The 24,153-nt window shown below is 42.2% G+C and overlaps 2 protein-coding genes across 9 annotated transcripts in view; both read left to right on the forward strand.

The window, feature by feature from the left end:
• The window catches only part of lmo7a (LIM domain 7a), a 48,207-nt gene that overhangs the window by 8,592 nt on the left and 15,462 nt on the right, over positions 1-24,153 (forward strand). For 7 of the 8 annotated variants that reach the window (XM_026145760.1, XM_026145757.1, XM_026145753.1 and 4 more), the window contains exons 4-12: positions 1,693-1,762; positions 7,585-7,691; positions 14,929-14,959; positions 15,868-15,981; positions 16,893-17,115; positions 17,688-17,937; positions 22,203-22,226; positions 22,886-23,000; positions 23,842-23,981. In XM_026145760.1, coding sequence (XP_026001545.1) covers positions 1,693-1,762; positions 7,585-7,691; positions 14,929-14,959; positions 15,868-15,981; positions 16,893-17,115; positions 17,688-17,937; positions 22,203-22,226; positions 22,886-23,000; positions 23,842-23,981 — 1,074 coding nt within the window. The remainder of the gene's footprint in view (positions 1-1,692; positions 1,763-7,584; positions 7,692-14,928; positions 14,960-15,867; positions 15,982-16,892; positions 17,116-17,687; positions 17,938-22,202; positions 22,227-22,885; positions 23,001-23,841; positions 23,982-24,153) is intronic. The other variant, XM_026145754.1, reaches the window with a different exon arrangement.
• On the forward strand, positions 18,551-21,323 carry LOC113008387 (LIM domain only protein 7-like). The gene is made up of 3 exons (XM_026145761.1): positions 18,551-19,255; positions 19,505-19,651; positions 20,141-21,323. Exons 1-3 carry the CDS (start codon positions 18,957-18,959, stop codon positions 20,934-20,936), a joined length of 1,242 nt encoding a protein of 413 aa, XP_026001546.1. The 5' UTR covers positions 18,551-18,956; the 3' UTR covers positions 20,937-21,323.

The following is a 24,153-nucleotide window of genomic DNA, read 5'->3' on the forward strand; positions in this document are numbered from 1 at the left end:
CTTCTTAGAGTTGTGGGTTTGTGGCTTTTTCTCAGATTAGGGCTCTGTGTGTGAGGGCTAGCCTCATGTCCCTTCATGTGTCTGCTTGTGGGCAGCACTGCTAAATGGGCACATCACTGATGTGATTTGCTCGGATCAGCAGGAAGCCGTAATTACCAGCAGGCCATGCAGAATCTTCCACACTCTATTGGCATTGGTTCAGAGAAGAAGCCGTTCATTCTGCTGATTTGATCCTGACTCGTCTGTTTGCCTGATGTCAGAGAACTACACGGACACTCTCACTCACGGGCTGTCTGTGTTTTCTCAACACAAGGAAGAGGAAGACAGATTAAAATCGCTTTCACCTAGCAACGCTGCCTCCCTTCCCATTGTGTTTTGGTTATCGGAGTTTCTCGCTTGGAAAAGAATGTTTTGCGTGGATCGCAGACATGTTTATATCCTACTTCACTTAAAGTGTGTGTTATCTCGTAACGTTCCATTGTTTCATGCTAAATGAGTAATGTGAACCCAAATGGCCCTTTGCATTCTTTCTTTACATCTATTGTGAGCCCATGCTAAGCCTTATACCAGTCCATCCGCTCCCAGCCCGCAGAGTAAACAAATTATTTTGCCTCATGTTGAGCTTTTAATGTGTTATTTTTCTTTAATCAAGCAGTGGGGGTTGTAGTCACACCTTTTTATTGCTTTGGATTACATTTTATAGGGATTTTTATTAATCAGTCATGCAGAATAATAAAACCAACTGCACAGTATTGCATAGTTTCATGCTTACCCCCACATGGATCATCTGTGGGTGTCTCTTACTCTCTGGCACTGGGATGTTTGCTAATAATTCGAATGAACAGTCAGCTTGGAAGTTTGGAGATCTGGTAAACACCCTTTGCTCTTGGTAGAGGTTCTCAGCAGTTTGTGCAGCATGGTTATAACAGAGCTGGGGGAGACCACTTCCTTTGAGGAGTGCACCTGTCAAAGTAACATCCATATAAATTGCAAGGTTTTCTAGCTGAAAACTGAATTTAAGCTAGATGCTCAGTATTCCTCAGTTGACCTGTCAGTCATGTTAATGTAGCTCCCTGGTATATAAAGCATATGATCTTTATATTAAGTAGTAATGAATATAGGATTTAGTTGCAGTCTGCAGTCCTTGTACTTTGAGTATATTTGATTGCAAAATATTCTATAATTTAAACCGTGAAAGGAAGACTTTTTAAACGGGAAGCATGACTTGTAAATACCTCTAACAGAATAATTTTACTGTGTGGTAGTTCTTTTTTTTCCGACCAGATCTCTGAGGCACAATAAACTATGGTCATCTTATGAAGCCTTTAGTCCAGTTGGTCAAGCTGTTTGTTTTTTTTCTGCCTTGGGTGTTTGGTTAACACCAGAAATCCACCATCTATCTTACTTACTGTTTTCTGAGGCTGATTCAAGGTTTGTTTGGGGTTGTTTCAGTGTTGGAGGGTATATTTTAGGAGCAGTGTGCCTGGTGTGTTTACATCACGGTTGCAGCAGTGGCGATTTGCTAAACTGAAGCCAGGTGGCTACCATTAAACAAAGTCGTAAACACACAACACTAAGACTTTGCAACACATTTTATTCGTTCCCTCGCACTTAAAGCAGGCTAGCCAATAACCAACTCCTTTCACTCACCGTCTCCCTTCCCCTCGTCCTCTCCCTCTCTTTTGCTCACAGACTGATTAACAAGATCAAGCCTGGTGTTGTCAAGAGGGTTAACAGACTGCCTACTCCTATTGCTGGACTGGTAAGTTTTTCCCCCTTATTGTTTAGTCTCAATCTTATTGTATTTAAAAGCTGTACTCAGACATATCCTTTAAATACAATAAGAGCTCATCTTTATTTTGATCATAGTTTTGTCTCTCGTTATTGCATTTTTTGGGGGGGGATAATTTCTATTGTAGAAATAGTAGTGGGTGTCTTAGATTGGGTGGAGCAGTGTGAGGTGTAGCAGGCAGCAGCAGAGTTTTTGCTCAGTGACTTGTCGCTCCACGTATCCTTCCACGCTATTAAGTTCAATGAACGTGAAGCTGGTTGAAATGCCGCCGGTTCATTTGGTTGCATCATAAATACGGGGACGGCCGTGCTGAAGGCTGTGTTCAATCAAAACCATTACAGACAAAAGGTCTTTGTGTTGGCATGATGATTACAGTTTTGATTGAGTGATAGAATGTTAGACGGGGCCAGATTTGGGGTTTAAAACCAAGCGGCAACCTGCAGAGCAGAAAAACTGAACGCTGAAGTTCAAGAAGCTCCTTTAACGGCCATGTGACGCTGGCTCCAAGAGTCAGTCAATCCCCACAAACCCTCAAGTTTAAAGTTGCAACAGAAATAAACATGTCTTTAGAGTGGTGCAAAAACATCTGTTGTCTCTATGGCTAATTTCGTCCCTCGTGACGACACGACAGAGGATACATTTTTAGAAAACTCATCTGTTTCAGTTGCATTAAGATGTAAATTCAATCTTTGCATCAAATTTAGTATTAAGGAGAAATATGGACGTCCCTTAAAAACCAAATTGACATTAGCATTAAGTATTGGCGTTTTGTCCAGATATACCTGCACTATAAAGTAGGATTTGGGCTTATCCAGGTGATTTCAAGGTTCAAAATAGATCATAGGTGTCAAACTCTGGCCCGCGGGCCAGATTTGGCCCGCAGCCTAATTACATTTGGCCCGCGAATTACTATTACTATTAGAGCGGGCCTACTGGTATTATACAGCTAATATATATATTATTTAGTATTAAGCTTTGCTTGTTCCATATTCAGTTTTTCAGCAAAACGTGTTTTAGTCCATAAGAAAAGATTCATTCTTATATCTGGAGGAATAAATATATTTCAATAAATATTAATGTTAGCCCGCGACTTTGTTCCAGTTTTGAATTTTGGCCCACTGTGTATTTGAGTTTGACACCCCTGAAATAGATTGTTAGTAGAATGAAGATGACTGACCTCTTACCGGGGTGCACCAACATCGCAAGTTATCCTTCGGGCCTTACCTGCTCTGCAGCAGGTTATGTTCGAGATCAGAGATCAGCAGGTATAAAATCTCCACCTACTGACCAAAATGACATCACCATTCCTGGAAGAAAGCTCGGAAAGAAGTGTGATCACTTAGCTTCATTGCTGATCTTACGGTAAGTGAGGCCAGATCATGGAAAGATATCCTGGGTTTGTTTAACTTGCTTTGTAGTACAGGGCCCAGGTCCATTTTCAAAGACAAAAACAGTAAGCCAGTGGCTTGTGTCTTTGGTTATACCAATCTTTGGTACAGTCTATGCTAAATACCTGTTTTTGAATCAGTCGGCCTGGTACTGTTGTCACATTTCAGCTGAGATCTTTTGGGCCTGGCTGGTTTAGCTAACATGGATGTTTTGGGAGCGTCTGCAAACAACTTCTAGGGTAGGTTTAAAAACCTACCTTAAACCCATCCCTCAGCATCTCTCTGTTGTGGGAGTAATTGGGACCAGCTGTCTAGTGGAATTATAGAGAATCCCAACCCTAGCTGAAGCAGAGGGAGTTCATGTGTGTCTATGGGCTCTGCTGACAAGACAGTGACAAGTTAGCAGTGAAATAAGCAGTCTGTAAACAACAAACATGCGCCATCATATAGGCATTTTGACGTAAATCAAATTTCCTGCCAGTTTGTTTTGGACTACTACTGACAGAGCTGGCCGGGCACCTGCTGAGGTAATAAGTTTCTCCTCCATCTGAAGCATTTGTGTGGTATTTCCGAGACCTGGACATAAACCTGAAACCACCTGATCATAAATTCTCTCGCAAATGTGAAGGCTTCTGGTTGGCTCGAGGCTATCAGTGACTGCCAACCACATGGAGAAAAGTGGAAAGTTCTCCAGACGAACATTACTCAGTCTCACTGATGCGAGAATATATTTCCTCTCCAAGTACTCTCACTTTTTCCCCCTATCTCGCGTCTCTTTTAATAGCAATAAGTGTGGTCTTTGGTGGTGTTGTTGTTGTTGGTGGTGGTGGAGGGAGGTGGTTTTTTTAGTTGGAAGTTTGCTATTTTCTGAACATTTCTGTGTTTGCCCATTCATCTTCTGTTACACAACTTAGAAATATAGATCTGGAAGAAAAGCCAGAAGCAGTGGACAAAGAGCAAGAGTAACACTATTTTTCTTTTGTTTCTTTTTTCATTTTGCAGAGTAGATACAGCATGATTTGAATCATTTTGTTCCTTGCAAACGTGCCTCATTACCACTCAAATATGAGTATTTTCAACTTTTAGACTTATAAGTGGGGTTTGAGATTTGCTATCTGTGGGATTGTCAGTACTCTAAATCAATACCAGCCTCAAGTTTGGGCAGAGCAAAAAAGACCAAAGAAGGAACGAAGGAGAGAGAGAAAAACAGTAAATCTCCAGTTTTGCAGAATATTTAGCAACATTGGCTCCAGTCTCTGGCCTATTCTTTGCTTTCACTTGTGTCCAGGGGAATGTTTCTCATGTCAGCAAACTCCTCTGACTGTTGCTGAGTGAGATGTGGGTTTGGGCCATGGAAGCCCGGTTCAAGCCTGGTTCTGCTTTTACCAGTGCTTAGCAGGAAGGCGGCAGTTGTGTGGTTGGGCAGCGAACTGCACGAATGTGGGCCTGGATCTGAGGCCCACTGGGGCAAAGCCAGAGGGAGGGAGTTAAGGATGACTCCATCTGCCCACTAAAGTGCAGACCATAAATACACCGTAATTGGCATGTCAGTGGCTGCTCCAGCACACACCAACTCCTTGGTGAGTTGAGGTAGTTGGGAGAGGATGGAGAGGATAAACAGTTTCAGTGGCCTTTAGGGTGTCTTTACTCATCTAAATGTGTAATTGTCTGTGCAATGAACGGTATTTGACCATGTTTTGTTACTGTGTTTGCGTTGTATGCGTGCATGTTATGACTGGATCCGACTTTTGAGACGTGTGGGCCCTTTATTGAGCCCGTTTGAGGAGAGACGGTATTTCAAGTATTCAATCTCCTCTTGGTTTATTGTCACAGGTTTTGAAACTGTGTAGCCTGATATTTTAATCATAACGTTCCTTGTTCTTTAAAGCACTGGAAGGGGTCAGTTGAGGGGAATTATTGTAGACAAAGAGAGCAGTGAAAGAAATGGCGTGGCCATAATGCGACCAGAAGGGATGAAGAAGCTTTCCGTTTCTTGGAGCGAAGTGCTTAAATCAGGATCCTCGAGTTTGCATGAGAGGATTAGAGGCTGCTGGATGGGTACAGCATATTTAGCAGGATTATATGCAGGCACAAGTCAGCATAAAATTCCTTCAACATCATTATCTCTGCATGTTCTGGGACTGATCTATTGGGGGGGGCGGGGGCTTTTAGTTTGTTCATAATGCTCTTTGTAGTTAATTAACATACCAAAAGATATAGAACTAGAATTTTATTTGCCTTAATCCCATTTTCTGGGATTGAGTGGGATATATGTTATGAGATCTGCACGTTAACAGTTTAGCATATAAAGTACTGAATAACATTACCAGTTAACTTATTATAACAAATATAGTCACTATTTAGATAATGGACACAGATTACAAACTCAGTTCCTTCTATAGTTAGTTTTGGATGCCACTTTAGTTAATTAAGGCTAAGTAAAGGGATCATGCTAACAGACTCAGTTATCGCTGAATAATTTCTCTAAAGAGATTTTACATATGAATATGTTCATATATGCAACAAAATTGTTGTTTGCACAAATATTCTGGTTTCCATCTGTAGTCTGTTCGTAGGCTTAGTTTTATTGTCCAGTCACTTTTTAGGAGGCTTTGGATGGGCTGATGGGTTACCAGGTTGTATGATGAATAAAGCTGTGTTTCATAATTCATGCCACTGCAGATATTTGCTGCATTTGAAAAAACACCATGATACTTCTCAAACTTTAACCGAATTAGACATTTTCCTGGGAAACAAATAAAATATTAACAATTCCTCACTTCACTGTTGAAAACATGATCTGGGCTGTGTTACACTTCCTTTAAACCATATTTATTGTCTCGTCTTTAAACATAATTTGTAATGCAAGTTTTTAAAATTCCAATCTAACATTCAGAGTGTCTGTACTTGAAAGCTGTCTTGTTGTTTGCCTCACCCTAGTGAGGCAAATTAAAGCAGCTAAAAGTATGCTTTGTTTTTTCTGAAAGGTACATGTTGTACCAATCAGTAACACAAAATGACATGACATTCAACAAGGCCTGTGCATTTTTTTTCTTCTTGAAAACAGACATTGCTGCAGAGTTTTCAAAAAATAGTTTTTGGCCCTATGAGTGGTCCAAGGCAAGCGCCATCTGATTGCATTATATTCAACAGAAAGACGACATCACAATAGCTTAAATCTCAAGTAGTGATCAACTCACACTTAATCAATGTAGATGGAAGATAAAAAGCACCAAAGGCCCTATCTGTCCCTTTAAGCAGCCAGAATCAGTGTTATCTCCTGAGTTACTCAGTCGTATTCGTCACGATATCTCAGTCTGGGAGATTGTGCTATTCTGTACCTCTTGCATACAGTAGGTGAAGTGCTGATGTATGACTTGTAATGGTTGTAGCCTATAAAGCCCATCAAAGTACTGCAGAGGGACAGGCAAAACTGTTAGCTCACATCCACTGGGAGGCGAACTCTCTTCCTCCATTTGCTAATAAGCATGTTTGCCATTTAAATATAGAACTAGCTACCCCTTAATTATTTCAGCCCATGTTGAAACCATGTATGATTACATGAAAGCCCTCATAAGCAGTGCTGTCCCAATGGGAAGTGCAGCCTTACAAACAGGACAGTTGGGATTACAACTGGAAAAGTCACGAGACCGGAAAAGAATGGTGCTTGTGTGGTTGATTTGCTTGAAATGTCTGAGTTGTGTGTATATGTTTGGAGCAAAATGTATTTTTGCTTTCCTGCATCATGCCCACACACCTGTCCAAATCGTGTACGTACACGCAAACCGTAAAGTGATTGACACAATGTACGGGGGAAACAAAAAAAAAAAGCAGTCCTTCCACTCCCATGTCCTCTGAAGAATCGCTTCAGGGAAATATTTATCCGTTTCTGTCACCCGACTTAAGGTTTCATAGCAACCTAATGTCTCAAAAATACACCACCACCCCACAGATTCCACAGGTATTCTCGAATAAAGGGCTTGGCACAGAGGGGAGGGGACAGTTTCAGGGTGTGAGAAAAGAGTGCAACAGGCAGCGTGCTGCCGCGTGCGTCACTTTTGCTCTCCAGCTCCTGGCTGGGTGGGACTTGTGCAAACCTCTGATGTCATTCTTCCTGGTTTGGCTGTTTTCCCTACCCTAACGCAACCCACAGGTGGCTCTGCTGCTGTCACTCAGCTCTTGTCAGGCTGCCTCCTCCCCCCACCCACTGCATGTGTGTTTGTGTCCTGCCATGGGTCACTTCTTATTTGCTACGCACATGCTCCTCCCAATCCACTTCTGCTCTGTGACATGAACTTTGGAAGCAATCACTTGTAGGTTGTGTCCCTGCCACTGAATTCCTGAGTGATTATTCTTTGCCTCTAAAGGTGGACAGACCTCATCCCTGCTTTGTTCTTTACCCAGGACAACCTTAACGTCTTCCTCAAGGCCTGCGGGAAGCTTGGACTAAAGGAAGCGCAGCTCTTTCACCCCGGAGATCTTCAAGACTTGTCCTCAAGAGTCACAGTCAAGTAAGTTTTAAGCTTTCAGAGCATTGGCACAAACACTTTGATGCCTGTACTCATCATTCACAGACCTGTGATGCAATCATGCAAGAGACAAAAGCCGAGACCCACTCGTGTTTTTGCTTCTTCCTTGATTGAATCAACTTAATCTCCCACAGAGAGGCTGAATGATTCATTGTAGCTTTCACAGATACTGTAAGGGACATGGGTTCTCATGTGAGCCACGATTCAAGCTGCTGTTAAAAAAAGGTCAACTCTATTTTCAGTACATATTTTCTCCTGCTGTTATACACCTGCCGAGGTACATGAGTTTCTTTAAAGTGTGGGAGATCCAACTGTTGATTTAAAAAAAAAAAACACAGTAGTAAGAATGTGTAATCTGATTGTAAAGTATCAGGTCAAATTAATTTCCATTCAATACAAATGTCATGATTCCGGTTGCAAAATCCTAGTCGTGACAGTAACTGAGCACTTACTGGTGCAGGGTATAGATTTTAAAGACTCGTCGTTGCGATTGTTAATTAAAGAGAAGCCTCGCGCATTATCAGTACCCTGCTGCTGTGTTTATTAGTTTTTTCACACAGTTGCTTTTGTGTCAGTTGAATGCCCCGCCAGAGAAGCGCGCGGTATGTTGAACAACCTGTTCATCTTTCGCACAGGTGTGCCTTCAGGGGGAAGCGAAGCAGGGCTCGGCGTACTGTCCATCCTCTGTGGCACCCTCTCTGTGCTGCGCAAGCATTTAAAAAAAGTGCTTTAACAGCAATACCTGCAGGTCGTTAAGCTTGACGCAGATAAGCCCTTATTAGCAAATACATCACTTTGGGTGACAAAATAATCCATGGTGAAGGTGTAAAAATGCAGCATGTATATTCAGAGGGGCTTCACCTCTTTGTGTTTCACTTAATGTAAACACAAAGTAGCCCTTAATTTGGGGTGTTCCTTCGAGATGTTGCATTTTTCCCATAATTCACCTAAGCGGTTTTTCGCCACCGCTGACAGCTATTGTCGAAACCACGTAAATCAAAAAGGCATACATGCAGACAGGTGTACTGTAAAGTGGTATATGGGCTTTAAACAAACAAATCTGCCTACCTTTTATGAAGACACACCCTCACCTCTACACCAGAGAACAAGCTGCCTTAAGATATCTTTGCCTGTCACTCTCATAAAGATAATTCTGTGATACGTCTTACACCATGCTCTCAGTCACTTCCTTCATTACATAACTTTTCCCATGATGCTAGTGGTAAATTTCGTGCGACAGTAACAAGCTGGAGAAACGATACTCATGCAGTGATAGCTGACTAAAAGTCACTCTAGCATATTAGCAGCTGACTCTGTCACGCAGACATATAATAAAAAGTATACTTCTTAGAGTATACTTGAGCTCAGCTCTTTGCCGCCTTGTCCATCTGCGTGCTGGGGTTTTGTAAGACTGTTCTCGCTATCCTATTTTTAGCATCTGGGGTCACTTTGAGAAGCAGGACTGATTGGAATGGTATCAGGACACCAGTAAAGGAGCTTTTTATAGTTTGCAGCCTCCCCTTGCTTGTGGTCTTCATAGTACACCTGCGTGTGTTTGTGTTTGTATATATTCAGTTACACATTCTTGAGTGCACGAGTCATTCCTGCTCTTAAATTCAGCAGGTTTTAATTATGCCCAGAATTCTTTTTATGCAAGAAGGAATAAAATTTGGCCTGCTGGGTAAAAATTTCGCTTGCAGCATTTCTGACTTACAAAGAGAGAGAGCGCGCACCAGGAGTAACATGAGGATATCTTCCCAAACAAGGCTGCATACAAGCAGCCAATGGTTTTATGGTGCTGGTGCTTATCAGAGGCTAAGCAAATGAGGCACTGAGAGCTCACACACACACACACAGAGCGAGAGAGAGAAAGTTGTCTCTATCAGCTGTCTTTACCCCTGGTGTTTGTCCAACCTCCACTCCCTTAAACCCAGTCTGACAGGTGCTTCGCTCAGCTTCACTGTTTTTTGCTGTTCAGCAGCAATTAGGTTGTTATTCTGTCTCTTGGTTGCTCTGTGTTGCTTTCACTTGCAGATAAACCGGACGTTTATTTTTAAATTTTTTTGCCATTTAGATTTAAACTTTCCCATTTTGCATTAGTTACCTGAAATGTTTTGCAGCAGAAAGATGAAGCAGAATGAACTGACTGATATATAAAACGAAACTGAAATGACAAATCGAGTTTTCTATTTGTTAGCAGACCAAGAAATTCTCTGCAACGTGTTTTTGCTGATCAGTCGTCTAGGCTGAAATGTCCTCGGCATCCAGTTTGACAAATAGATGTAAGGTGCTTAAAATACAGTTATTAACAAGGCACAGTGACAGTTTGCATGACGCCGCACACAAGGAAGGCTTTATTTAATTCGTGCCCGCCCGCATTACGATCACCATAAAAGCGTATTGGATGTTTGGCCTGACCTTTGAGCTTTGCAATTGTAGTACTGGTTCTAGCACGTTCAGTGCTGTATTGCATTGTGTTATGAAACCTTTTTTATGATAATGACTTTTATCAGTCACAAACACAATGTCAAAAAGTGTTAATAGGCATCACAAACTGTTGTGATACAGATACTGAAAGATAAGAGGGGACAGTGTCCTGCCTCGTATCGTCCACGTGTTAAACCGAAGCCAAGTTACTGTTTCTTAAGCACGTAGTACCAGACTGAATCTGATTCATGATCGCAAACTGTGATTCACATCTATTTATGACCAGCTATCAACTGTCCACAGGATGAGGCTGAGGATTAATCATTCCCTCCAAAAGCGCACTATTCAAAATTAGCTACATCCTGTGGACTATTAGATCCGATATAGAAATTCAGCAGCATTGCTACGACGCGGTTGTGTACATGTCCCAAACATAACCAGCAGAAAATAACTTGCTTCAAATATATAAGCTTGGCTTAGAGGGGGTTTTTTTCACTCAAAAGTTAGGATTTTTTAAAATAAGAAAAAAGTTGTTTGTTGATTTTTGTTTAAATTGAACTTAAAATGAAAATTTATTTAAATCCGTTTTATAAGGCCCTAAGGATTTAGAGATTGTTCAATGAGTTTCAGCCCGTCCATAAACCATAGTTTTATGATGATGCCTTTGCTAGCCTACATGTATTTAAGTGCTTTCTGAATGCACAACGTTTATAGTGGAATTTGCAAATTGCTCTCGCTGTTGTGATCGCTTTGCTCTGTGACTTCCAGTAACTGACAGAATAAGTCCCCCACAGAGAGGGGTCCAAAGTCTCATTTGTTTTCCACTGTTTGATTAAGCAAATTATTGACTGCTCTGCAACCCAAAAAAAGAGAGAAAACAACTGCACAAGATTGACAGGTGCATTGTCCTCTGAGGAATGTTAATAGCTTCTTCTAAATAATCAATAAGCATTGTGACCTCTGTGTGTATTTTCTTATGCAATGGCATAAGAAACCACATATTTGAAGGAAAGTGTTGTTTCCCAGAGAAATGTGTACAGATTACATAGCTTGTTATCAGAATTTCTTCACCACCAGTGTGTATTGTACCCCATTCTGTGTGTACTGTGGTAGTACTTTGAAGCTCACTGTGAAAATCTGAATGTTTGGAACTCGGGGCAAAGGAGTCAGACGCAGTGCCCGGTGTGTTGTTGTTTCGGGTGTGGTTCAGCGAGCTGGAACTGCACCTTCTGGTTCCATAGTATAATATATGGCAATGCCATCACTGTTTGTCACAGCGTTGCGTGAACCGTGGGCAGATTGGGAAACCAAACGAGCGATGATGCTGAGAGGCCAATAAAGTTTCTACACCACTGACACAGCCCTGGCTGTAAAAGGGCAACACAAGGGTTATATTTGTGCCCTGTAGTTAACTTGGAGAGAGAAATACCAGCCTCACCCTGTTTCCTCGCTCACAAAGGCTGCAGTGTGCCTGATAAGTACGACACAATGATGTCTGACACTGTTTCACCCACAGCTGATTCCTCTATTTTAACTCTCCTTGTGTCTGTCTTTTTTTCTTTTTTGGGGGGGGTACTGCTGGGGATTGTCTGGGTCTGTATTTAAATCTCAAAGAACATAGATGAATGCTGTTACATGTGGATTTATGGATTGCGGCTGAGCAAGTAATCTTCATTGCAGAGGTATGCTCTCTGATTGCGCTTTCACACCCACTAATTTAGCTTTGGTGTTTGGTTTGAGAGGTCGAGCTGGTTTGATGTCGTTATTGGCTGTAAACAGACTGATACTAGAGACAGATACAGGTTGGAATACATTTATCTGTAGATTTTATTATTATCTACTTAGTCTATCGTTCTGCCTCTGTTACAACACAGGGAAGTGATTGAATTAGATAATTTCCTTTGCTCTCTCTTAGAAAGTTATTTGTGTAACATTTGAATATTTGTGTTTCTTCAGTTTATCTGACTTCTTTCTGCCCTTTTGTCTCCTTTTTCTCAATTTTGGCAGCATTTACTATTCGACTCCTTTAGGTCAAATTAAAGTAGCTGATAGTAATAGCTGAAACTGTGCCATGTAAATAAAAACATCTTGTTGGGGAAAAACTAATTTTGATTTGGTTGTAGAGGTAGAGGCTTGTGTTTATCTTTCCAATGGCTGTGTAGTAGACGTTGCTGACTTGCCTACGTGTTGTCTTGGGTACTTGTGTGCGGCGCAAGTTTAAAGAACGCCGTCTGAAGTGATGAGGGATTGGTCGTTACGTGTTCTTTGCCTTGGCCAAAAGTGTGGTGGTGCAAAAGTCTGTGTAAACATGTAGCAAATAACACTTGTGAATGATAAGACTGTCTTATAATTTTGTCAAGCTTGATGGTTTCCTGTCAGAGCTTTGTTTGCTCACTGTATAGCATGTATAGTTTTTCATAGGACCATAAACCAATCCTATATGACTTCCTGAATAACCTCTTTTTACCTCTTTTGACACACAAGAAGACACTTGCATATATTTTAGCAGCCACGATACATATAAAAAAAGAAGCATAAAACACAAATGTTTGTTTTTTTTCCCCCCTTGAAACCTAATAAATCACAATAAACTGATTATACTACTTTAGAGTATCTTTTTCCTAGCTTGTACTTTCTGTTTAGAACTGGTGTGCATCAGACTCCAGCAGTGTCCGTGCTCAATCATATGAGTACTCAGCTGATTCTAACAAGCTACAGCAAAATCCCGAGGTTCCAGAGAACTAGAAATAGCCCCATTTTATCTTCTCTGCTCGTGTATAAATGGGCATTACGAGAAATGCTGGTAGTTTTGGTATACAACGCCCACTTTTTTGGACCTGGCTGCCGCTGCTATAATCTTAGACTTTGTGCCCATGTTCCAAGCCACACAAGGGCATTTTTTTTTATCCATCTCTTTTACTGGGGCCATAAATATTTCTCAGTGTTCCAAACTGGTAAATGTCCATTTCAGTTTGCAGTGTTGGCAAATCAGCATTTTGGAAACCCCTGGTGTGAGATGACGCTTGCTAGTGGGAAAGTTGATCAGCTTCCCATCCAGCTGTTTGTGGTGAAAGAAGTGTTAGAACCTTTAGATAGGTAAAAGTACCGGCGGCAGTGGAAAAATACTCGAGCAGAAGTACAGAAGCATTGTCAGCAACATACTGTTTATCATAATAAATACAGAGTTTTACACCATATGCCATTCCTGACATAAACTAGGGAGTGTGAGGAGTATACCAGCTTGTGACTTCAGGAAGCTTTCTCCTCCTAGTCTTGCTCATATGCATGTAAGGCATATGAGTCTTTACCTTACAATATAAAGGCGACTATTGATGAGAATTGGTGCTATATAAGTAAAACTGAATTGAATGGAATTAAATAGCCGTTAAATAAAAAGGTGTTTGTAGAGCACAAGCGGAGCTACTTCTTCCACATGCAGTGTGGTACTATAGTTCATGGGTCTCTTTCAGAGGAAGAAATTGAAAGTTTATGATGATGAACTTGACAGAAAGTGGGTTTTTTTTTTTTTTTAGTAATTTCATAAGTTACTGGGTATGTACTCTTGAACAGTTCATTCAATATATCTGATTCCATGAAAAGGGGAGGTCACTCAGATGAATATGCAACATCTGACATTGGCTTGTTTGGAAACTACCTGTTTAAGTCCTACATGGTGCTTTTGTTGTAAAAAAAAAATGTTTTCAATGTAAAATCTTAAGAATAACCAAATATATTAAATACATTCAGAGTACAATAATAAAAAGTACAGTATTTTCTCTCAGTATCTCTGTACTCTGCAGTGTACTTCAGAACAGCATTTACATGTTTATTTTTAGCTCTTATTTCTCTACTGAGCAATTCAGTTGTTCCTTTCTGTCCTTTGGCCTGAAAAATATGGATTCAAATATCCGTCCTTGCTTTGTTTCCTTTATCTGAACCCAGCAAACCCATAGAAGCCTAAACATTTCTGGTTTTAGGTACTGATGTACAGCATCATCATTGTCTTGGCAGGTTTATTGGTTACATTGCATGCATGGCATGCATGGAAAAAGTCTCGCTGTAACCCAAGTTCTCATTGTTAGACAGAGGTGTGTTTGCCTGTGGTATTACAAAGATGCAGAAATGTGCAACGTGAACAGGAGATGTAAAGCAGACTGTAAATCTTCTCGTGAAATCATTATGGTTACTGTTTATGATGCATTTCTGTTTGCCAACATCTCTAGACAGACATTAAGGTCATGATAGGTGACAAGTACACAGACTACCAAGGGTAATAGGCTGCAGCTTGAGACTGTGAGTTTTGTTTGGTTTCACAGGAGCTTCCAGTTTCCTGGGAAAGTTGGCTTACTGACACAGTTTGACTCTGAATCCCCAGAAATATGAGTGAAATATTAAACAGAGCCTTGTTTGGTGATAAATTAGCAGCTGCTGGGCTTATCTTTATTCCACATCGTGACCAAGAACCCATTTATGTCCCTAAAGTTTAACTAAATGATAGCGCAATTGCTCAGATGTTGCGATTAGCTTGAAATTAGGTGCTCAGATGTGACACGGATTGTTAAGCCTCAACATTTTACTTCATGGCTTTTCCCCCCACAAATATGTGTTTGTTTTTCTCACCGCCTTTTGTGTGAGAGCGAGGCTGGCAATAGTCTGGATTGTGCTCTCAGTTTCCAGCTCTTTCACTACCCGACACATAAACTCAACAACGATGCTCTGTGTTTTTTTTGTTTTGTTTTGTTTTTTACTTTCATCTTCTCTCATACACATGAACCTTCTGTTTTTCTCCCAGGGATCAAGAGACCAGCAGGAGGCTGAAAAATGTGAGTGTTTTTTTTTATTTATTTTTTATTTTATTTTATATATTTTATTCATTTTCAGATATTTTACAACTGGCTTATAGAATCCCATAATAGTTTGTCATTATAAATATTTATTCCAATGCAAAGATAATGCCACATAGAGCTTTATTGCTCATATTTTTGGAAGGTTAGACAAAGGAGGAAGAAACTGAGAGACTCGCGTGATAATGCTTCACAGATTCACAATTTGAATGTATTGATTAGACATTTAAAGTCTTAACTCCACAGGTCACAAGAATGCCATAACCTCCTACACTTAACCTCCTTTAATGAGGGTCATGCAAGGAGATAGGTAAACCTCTCCTCCTTATTTTATTTAGGTGCAATGCCGAAAAACAGCTACTGCAATTTATTTGCATCTACAGAATAAATTGAGGAAAAAAATGACAAATGATCACCTCATAACTTTAAAATTTTAAATTCATTAAGAATGTATACATGTTCACTAGAGGATGTTTGCCCCTTTTTATGTAAAAAAAAAAAAAGTCAACACCAACCGTGATAACTTTCTGACATAAAAAACCAAAGCGCTGACACGCCACTTTAAACGGTATCATGTGTAATGGGGTTATAGCTTTGTTGGTTTACTGTTTGCCTTAGTGCACCAGTCTCCTGTCCAGCATATAAATGCACAGACAAACAACAACAGAGTATTCTGGATGAGCCTGGAAATTAGAGCATGGCTCTAGGTGATCTGACCCTCATCAAAGCAGGGCTGCAACTATCATAACAATCGACTGCTTTAGCACTGCACAGCACATTGATCCCTGACATTTGTACAGGTAAAGCTGTAGTGATAACCTGATGTATAGATATAGGTTTCTCATAAAAATAATGAAGGTATAATCTCTTTTGTTTTCTCTTTCCAGGTATTGATCACCATTTACTGGTTAGGTAGAAGAGCTCAGTGTGACTGCTTCTATGATGGACCTTACTTGAACTTCAAGGCATTTGAGGGTTTATTGGGCACAGCACTATACAAGGTAAATTCCCAGAAGTGTGTTCTCTCTATCTCATTCATGAAACACGAGCTGAATTTCCTTGTGGACAGCAGAAATGGCAGGACTAGAAATCCTCTTCTATAGCCGCTGTCTTGTTACTGTATCCTCCCTGGTATGAAGACTATGAGGCAGAAGAATGACAGCAATAGGCCGAGGGGGACGCAGTGTGCTAGCCACGAAAACCAAAGCTACGTAGAGTCATAAAAGACCCGATCCCTTGACTCAACTATTTTAATGTTGTTTACAACATGCTGTTCGCATAGTTTTGCAAGTGAAAATAGCCACGTCTTTTCTTGAAGAAGCCTCGTTTCCGCCCGTGCCTGTGCCAGTGTTGAATTTGGCGCTTTGCTTTCACATAGATTTATAGGTTGGTGTGCAAGACCTCTCCACCGATTTTCAGTAATAGCAGTGGGATGCAGCGTATTTTGTACGTTTAGCCACGATAATCCAAGTTCAGTGGCGCAGGGTTAGGCTGAGTTTGCTTTGCGGACTCGCATTGTCTGGTAGGATTTGGCAGATTACAGATGTGAAAATCATTTTCTCTTTAAAGTGGTTGACAAGTTTTTGCTCGTCTGGGGCTTGCTTATGCGTTTATGTGCGATGACATTCTTTTCACGCAGTAAACACAGCCGTCGAGGGCGTGCGAATCGTGACACTGTTTATTTTGACAAAGATGGGAGAGAAGAGAAAACAGTGAAGTTATCCCATTTAAATGGCACTCCTTTATATATGGTATGGAAGCGTATGCTTATAGTAACTTTGTCTGCGAGAATGAGAGGCCAGACAAAACAGACCACTCACTCTCTACCTGGGAGATCTCACCACACACACAGTGGAGATAAATATTGTAATTGGCACCCTATTATCTGAATGTTTTTGTGTGTGTGTGAAAGGCTCTGCAGGATTCTTCCAGTCAGAAAAGCAGCAACGTCCGAGACAGCGGTTTTGGAGACAATTGGTACTCTGAGCGAGAGGAGCTCTCCCATCTGAGAGGAGGAGGAGGAGGAGGTGGTGGTGGTAGACACAGGAGGGACGACTCCCTGGACAGCTTGGATTCGTTGGGTTCCCGACCCCACAGCATCTCATCTGACACCACTCTTAAAGGCAGCAGCGAGGGTAGGAGACATCATTTCATTTCCATCCACATCTTGGTGACAAATTTCGTCTTTCTTTTTATCTTCCTAAAGCTAATTATTTGTCAGGACACAGCGTGACATTAGAGAGTGGTTCTCACGCTTTTCGCTTGTTTGTTCTCAAATTGTCTCTCTGCTTGAATATTTATAATCCAGCTCATCTGTGTAGAAACTCAAATATTTGTGAACAGGGAAGACACACTGCCTCAGAACCACAGAGTTGACACCCATTTGTGAAAACAAATGCCTATTGCCACCTAGTGGTATGCTTTTGAAAGTGAATACCAACATGTGATGATATTGACTTAAAGAAGGGGAAACTGCTGGCAGATGATCTCAGAGCAGTTCCTCCATGCACAGTGGAGGTCAGTGAGACATTCCACAGCCGTCCACACCGGCCTGTAAATGAGGAGGCCTCTGTCCCCACACCCTGCACCCCTCTGTTACTCATCCAAAGTCACGCCAAAACACACAATATACTCCTCTCGCTCTTTTCTCTGTTCTCCCACTTTCTTCCCTAATCCTTACACCTGTTTTTCCTCTTTCATGGTCCAGGTTGTTGTAGCGATACCGAGGCAGACTCTGTCTTCAAGATGACCGAGAACAAGGACAATCTCAGCTACCGCCGGTCGGCAGTCGTCGCACCGAAAACCACCACGCAGTTTAACCAGTTCCTGCCCACTAAAGACAAAGCTTCTGGCTACGTGCCTGCTCCACTAAGGAAGAAACGGGCCGAACGTAATGAGGACAACCGGCGCAGCTGGGCCAGCAGCAGTTTCGCAGAGGATGAAAGCTCTCTCACCAGGTAGCACAACAATCCATGCACATTGTTCTGTTTGAAGGTGCTCTTTCTCATCTGAGCTGTTTTTTATTCCTCTTACCTTTTGGTTATTATAACAAAAGATATCTTGACTCCATGTTCGTGCTTCAAAGGCTTGAAGTTTACTCGGTAGCTCTTTGTTTCTCCTTTCTCATCGCTGTGTTGTCTATGAATGGCCGATGGTGTTGTCTCTCATTTTTGTTGTGGAATGACTGCCTTGGTGAAATAAGGGTGTCCCCTGGCTGCTACGGAGACAGTCAAGTATCCCAGAGTGCCTTCTCTGACGCGCATCTCCAGTGGGCCCGCGAGTATGAAAGTGGCAGTGACTCGGACACAGACCGACCGGACCCCGATCTCGTTCTGGATGACCTGGCCAGTAGGCGCTTCCACAGCCCCTCCCCTGCTCCTCCCACCAACTTCGCCTTACCCATCAGTCCTCAGGTTGGGGGACGGGTGGCTGGAGGCAGGGGGGACACCTTGCCCAAGGTCACTATAACTCCCACTGTTGTCCCTCAACAAAACGTGGCCTGCCTCAGGTCAGAGAACATGAAGCAACGGCGTGACTTTGATGTGCCTGCTTGATAAAAGCAAACAAGAATGCTTTTCTTACCCTCAGTTTGCATGGTTAGTTGTAACCATGAGCAGTGGCTTTTTGTCATAGTGTGCTGCCTCTAACAATTTTGCAGTCTTCAGTTTGGTGCTTTTGTTCAAAGAGCTTTGCGTTTTTAAAGATATAGCATGCCCTCATTTGCTTCTTTTCAGCTTGGAGGAGTGATTTGAGTTGGCAGGACAAGTCCACAAATCAATTTTTGCCTCCCAGCTTGACGTTGAGCTTGCATTGGTTTGATATTCCTTGCGTCATTTCATTTGCGGTTGTTGTGATGGACAAATATATATATATCCTTTTTTTTTTTTGGTGTGACCTGTGTGCCAAAAAATAAGGTTTTGACACTTGTGGTTGGCTGTCTCTCTTGAGCAGCAGCAGCAGCATCAGCAGAGGGGAAATGCAACCCCCCCGGCACGGTTCAGTGAGGGTGGACCACCGCCGAGGCGTGTCCACTGACAGCTTGTTCAGGGAGGTATATGACGACTCTGAGGATGAGGATGATGAGGTGGGCTATGCTGACCCTGTCCAAGATGATCTCTATGCCCGTAAGATGGGTATCAAACCTCTGCCTACAAGTAGTGTATCTTATGACAAGTTCTTACCCAAATTCTGGACACCAGAAGAAGACATTCACATTCAGAAGATCAAACTGGGCTCTCAGAGGAGACCCTGGTACAAGAAGATACAAGGCTTCAGGTGTGTGAGGGCATACATTTATACTCATATATACACAATCCTTTCTTTCTTCCTATCTATAGCTTGATTTTGCTGACCTTAAATAACTGCATGGCAATCTAACCTTTCAGATTAGAAATCTGTGATTCTGTGGTTCACTGTTTTCCAGATTCCAGCCTATATTTCCTTTAACTTTTCCTACCGTTGTTTCTTCTCTAATTTCATCCACCTTTTGTCTTCCTCTGTCCTTTCTTCTTTCGTCGGCTGTAGCCATAAGAAGTCAGGCTCTTCGTCAGATGACTCAGACTGTGACATCAGCCCCTGGCTCTCCTCCGCCCCCTCTCCCTCTGGCCCATCTCCCTCTCATACCCGCACACACGAGGCTTCAGCTCACACCACCCTTGTTGTGGGGAAAAGGTCGATACAGCTGCATGATTGTGATGATGCTGGAATATTTTAAAGCATCCAGATTTTTATAAGAAAATATAACTGACTCCTGTTGGGGCTCTGTTTCTGACGAGCTCCTGGAAAATAATACTAATGATAAAATGTATCCTCAGGCGACGGGAGCAGCCCTAACATGCTTTATAATGTAGTTTGCTTCCTTTGACCTTAGTGGAAATAGGCTGTGTCAATATTAATCTATTTATATTACAGCCTATTCAAGCCTAGACTTTTTCCTTTTTCTTTTTTCCTTTTTTTTTTTTTTGTAGAAAGCAGCATTGCAGTTTGATTTCCTAACAGTGTGACTGTAAAATCCACATTTGATCAACTTCTGTTTGAATCAAATGTCACCACTGTGGCTGCTTGTTGTATCTTTTCCTCCTTTTTTTGCTCTTTGATCCGATTCACACGCATGCACTCACCACCTCTCTGTCCTTTTCTCTCCTTCTGCCTACTCTGCAGTCCTCATGTTCAACCACACACTCCTCCACAGCATCCCAAGTCCCCTCTCTTAGAGACCCCCCCACTGGTGTTTGCCCCTGTGGACCCCACCTCAGGTCCCAGACTGGTGAAAGGGGAGAAGTGGATGCTCCTGGGGCGCCAAGACCCCCGGGAGCCCCCGGACCCCATTGATTATGAAAGTATTTGCCCGGACTTGGAGAATGATGACATGTTTGCCAGGCGAACCCTTGCCTTCCAGTCCAACACAAACTTGGCTAAACTGAAGACTCTGCTGACTTGCAGACATCGCCGCTGCACCTCTGAGCCGCAGCTCAACATTGTCACCCAGAAACCCGTTTGTGGAGGCGCCGAGGAAACTGAGTTCCCAGACATTGAGCAGGACGATGTGGTGTTTCGTAGGGAGAAAACCCAGCAGGCACAGCAACAGCGACCACTCTCAGGAGCACCTGACAACTATGCCCCGATGCCCATCCCAGAGCCTTGGGCACTGCCTCCTGACCTCAAGTCCAGACTCCTCTGCCCCCCATGTCCCCTGACTCATAAAGCAGCAATACCGAACCTGAATGAAGTTGATAAGGAGACCCGTCCTGAAACGGATGACATGCTAATTCGAAAGTTCAGAATCTGTTCTGATCAGAGCCAGAGCTCCGCTTCATCAGCCAGTCAGAAAACCCCTTCAGTGCCTTCTTCCTGTAGCAAAGAGGACCTGCAGAAGTGGCAGGCAATCAGGGAAGCTAGTCAGTTAAGACATAAGAAAAGGCTTTTGGTGGAAAGGCTAGCTGCTCTGAAGCTGTAAAGGAAAAAAAAGATTGACGTAAGAGTGGCTGTAGACTTTTTTCCTGCATGTTTGTCTTGTTGTTTCTGTGCCATTTCAGACTTTCAGTAATTTTTGTTTGATACTGAATTGTTCTGTTCTGGCTGAGATTTGATTTAAAGTCCTTCACAGTCAGCGAGGCGAGTTTTACACAGTTAAATGCTTGTTTCTTGATCAGACATGGGTATTTCAAAGTAAGAGTGAAGAAAATGTGGTGAAATTAACCACAACAGCAGCTTAGAACTTGTTCTAAATGTTTGTTGTTCCCTCAGAGTTGAGTGCTTGATGTGGTCAATTTTACTTCTCAAACTCATGGCGTGTAAAGACTGAGACATTACCTGCACAATAAACCAACCAAGATTGTGTATTTTGAGTTGTGATGCATTGATTTTTTTAAAAACCATAATGATTTGGTGTATCATTTGCGAAACAGCCCTGAAAAGAAATCTGCCTTTCATCTTTTCTTATCTGACAGTTTACCTACATATGGGAATTAAAACATTCATGCTTAATAAAAGGAAAAAGCAACTTGTGAGTAACTGCGCTGATTCTTTTTTTAAACCCGCGAGTGCTCAAGCAGAGTAGAAAAGTGCAATATGGGAATTTAAAGTCCAACCTGACCTGAGCATAGTGTTGCTTTTACTCAGCACAAGGAACTTTATACAGGTCCGTGAAACTCAGAGAGCAGCAGAAAGGGTGGAAAGGTTGAATGCTGAGAAGTATCCAAACATAACATCCCCAACACTCTAACTGCACCAGTCCAACAAATTAAATATAGTCGTGTCTGTTGCGCCAACAAGAAGCACTATAGAAATTCCTCACAGCTCTGAAAGACGATGTGACTCATGCCCATAGTAACTTGAACACAAATCTTCACTGTACTGTTTGCACATGAGCGGACACACAAAAGCACACACACAGCAACCGTTTAACCTGAATTAAGCCCATTTGGATGGATGGATTTGGGGTCTGCAGAAAGCAGCCTTGTTTAGGGAAAGGTACACGTCTACACGCTTCCTCAGCCTAGTGTAACTTTAATCCTCTTGATATTAACAACAAAAACAAGCAGAGTCATGTCCTAGCTGGCCCTCTATACATTTGAAGCCCTCTTAGCTGTGAACGAGCTGGTGTGTAATAGCTTCTAATTGGTCTCAAGCTCTTGACCAAAGCTCTCACTGACTCACTGTCAAACTGCAGTCGGTATAAATGTGACTTTGTTGTCTGTGGCTTTTTTTTCTGGTTTCCTAGAGAGCGCCAAGAGGGTACAGACGGGTGAGTTTCTAAAAACAAAACAAAAAAAGTGGCACGTTTGCATTTGCTCTGCCCTCTTATGGTCGCACGCTGCTGCCTCCTGCTTTTTGTGCTGCTGTTCTCACTCTCTAGCTGCTAAACGCTGACACACAACATTGACTGTTTCACGGCTCAGAGCCAAGTTCAGGGTGAGGTGAGGGGAGGTGGGCTTTGCTCCACAAAGCTCTTTTGACACAGCTTACATATAATAGTAGTGGGTCCATGCCTAAACTGCAGTGTGTCCCAGTGAGAGTTATGACACACTGTATGTAAAACTTTACAGGTAGGTGAAGTTATTTAAGTTATTTCTCCATAAGGTGGGGCTTTAAAGACTTTTGCATGATGGGAAAGACTGTTACTAACCTGAGCTTATATCACCCTCAAGGTTTGGTGGTCAGCTGGTGTGCTGGGTTTGAATACTAACAAGTTACTGCAGATACCAAAAATATTAATGGCAGGTACCCAGTGGAACTGCAGTGTCTTCGTTATGTGTTTGTATTTACAGCTTATTTAACAGGATGGAAATACACAGGACTGTGCATGCATATCTGGAGTGGATTTCCACCTGTCAGCTAAACTTCTGATGCCTTTTGATCTTTGAAAAAAAAAAGTCTGCTTGATCTGCTTTTTTCCCCCCGCAGGAGTAAATCAACAAGTGATGTGCACGTCGACCCCGCGGTCATCCGGCAGGTTCGCTACGAAGAGCTGCAGAAGTATCGTGAGAAGGTTAAACAGAGCGAGGATAAGTGGCAGGATGTGAGTACAATGTGCACTGATATTTGAGGATATCTGTCAGCTGCCCACTCTTCTTGCTATATGATTCAAGACATGCCTGCTTGGGCAGAAAGAAGTTTGGTTGCAGTGCAGATGAGGCGAAAGATGAGTCACACAGATCTGTGAGATCCATATGTGCTACTAGGCGAACAGGGGAGCAGGTGCTTTGGTGTGTTGGATAGCTGCAGGGTGGAAAAAAGAACAGTTTGGATTGAAATTGTAGGTGTTCAGATGTTAACTAGAGCAGCACTGCCCTCTGGCTATGGACCTGCATCATTAAAAATTGTCGCAAGAATCACTACATGCACGAAAAAAGTAGAAATAATGTGAAATGAAGGAATGATGTAAGGAAGACTTAGTCGATTAACTCTGAAATTAACTCTCAAGTTACAGTGAAAATGGAAAGTAAGCTCCAAATGGCAGTGCTGCAGTAAATTTAAACACTGCTGATCCATTGTGCATGTTCATTCTTAGCAATAAAAAGTTAATAGTAATAAAAAGTTATACACATATACACTACAGGACTGGGCTAGTGTGGTGTCATAGCAAAATAATGGAGTCTTAAAGCAGCATTTGGGTCACACAGCCCCCAACACACAGGGGAAGTGAGCCGGGAGGAGCCTAAAGCACACAAATAGAACACCTTCAAATGGAGCCCTTTCTCTTTTTTCACATCTTTTTCTCCCTCCTTCTCAACTTCACTGTCCTCAGTTGTACACTTAGCTCTGCGCACACAATCAGTCTGCTTTATCTGCAGTACTTATAAATTGACTTTTTGAGATATGTTGCATGAGGTGATGAGGGCTTCTTCTTTGCACTGCAGGCCCTGAGCGACTGGAAGAGCCGACGTCGCAGTGTCAACTCTGATATAGTAAAGAAGAAGGAGGAAAGGGAGAAGATAGAGCAGATTACTTACGGCGGTGAGAAAAGGTCTAAGACCTTCAAGGAGATGCAAGAGGAGAGGTGAGGAAAAACACACAGGTCCAACAGACTTACTGCTGTAGTTGTTTTTCTGCTTTTAATTTCTGGTGATTCTGGTTTTCCTCAAAAAGGAACACTCACTACATTTATTCCTCTTTTAAACCCTTTCACCATCAGAGGGGAACCATTTGCTAAGGTAACCACATGAAAAAGT

Source organism: Astatotilapia calliptera, chromosome 16, assembly GCF_900246225.1.
Source record: "Astatotilapia calliptera chromosome 16, fAstCal1.2, whole genome shotgun sequence".
NCBI classification, from domain to species: Eukaryota; Metazoa; Chordata; class Actinopteri; order Cichliformes; family Cichlidae; genus Astatotilapia; species Astatotilapia calliptera.

What these genes read in the sequence shown, in the direction of transcription:
- LOC113008387 (XM_026145761.1), top strand. Translation starts at nt 18,957, where the DNA reads ATGCAACCCCCCCGGCACGGTTCAGTGAGGGTGGACCACCGCCGAGGC. An exon ending in AAGAAGATACAAGGCTTCAG is followed by an intron (nt 19,256 to 19,504) that starts GTGTGTGAGGGC and finishes CGTCGGCTGTAG; the next exon opens with CCATAAGAAGTCAGGCTCTT. An exon ending in ACCCTTGTTGTGGGGAAAAG is followed by an intron (nt 19,652 to 20,140) that starts GTCGATACAGCT and finishes CCTACTCTGCAG; the next exon opens with TCCTCATGTTCAACCACACA.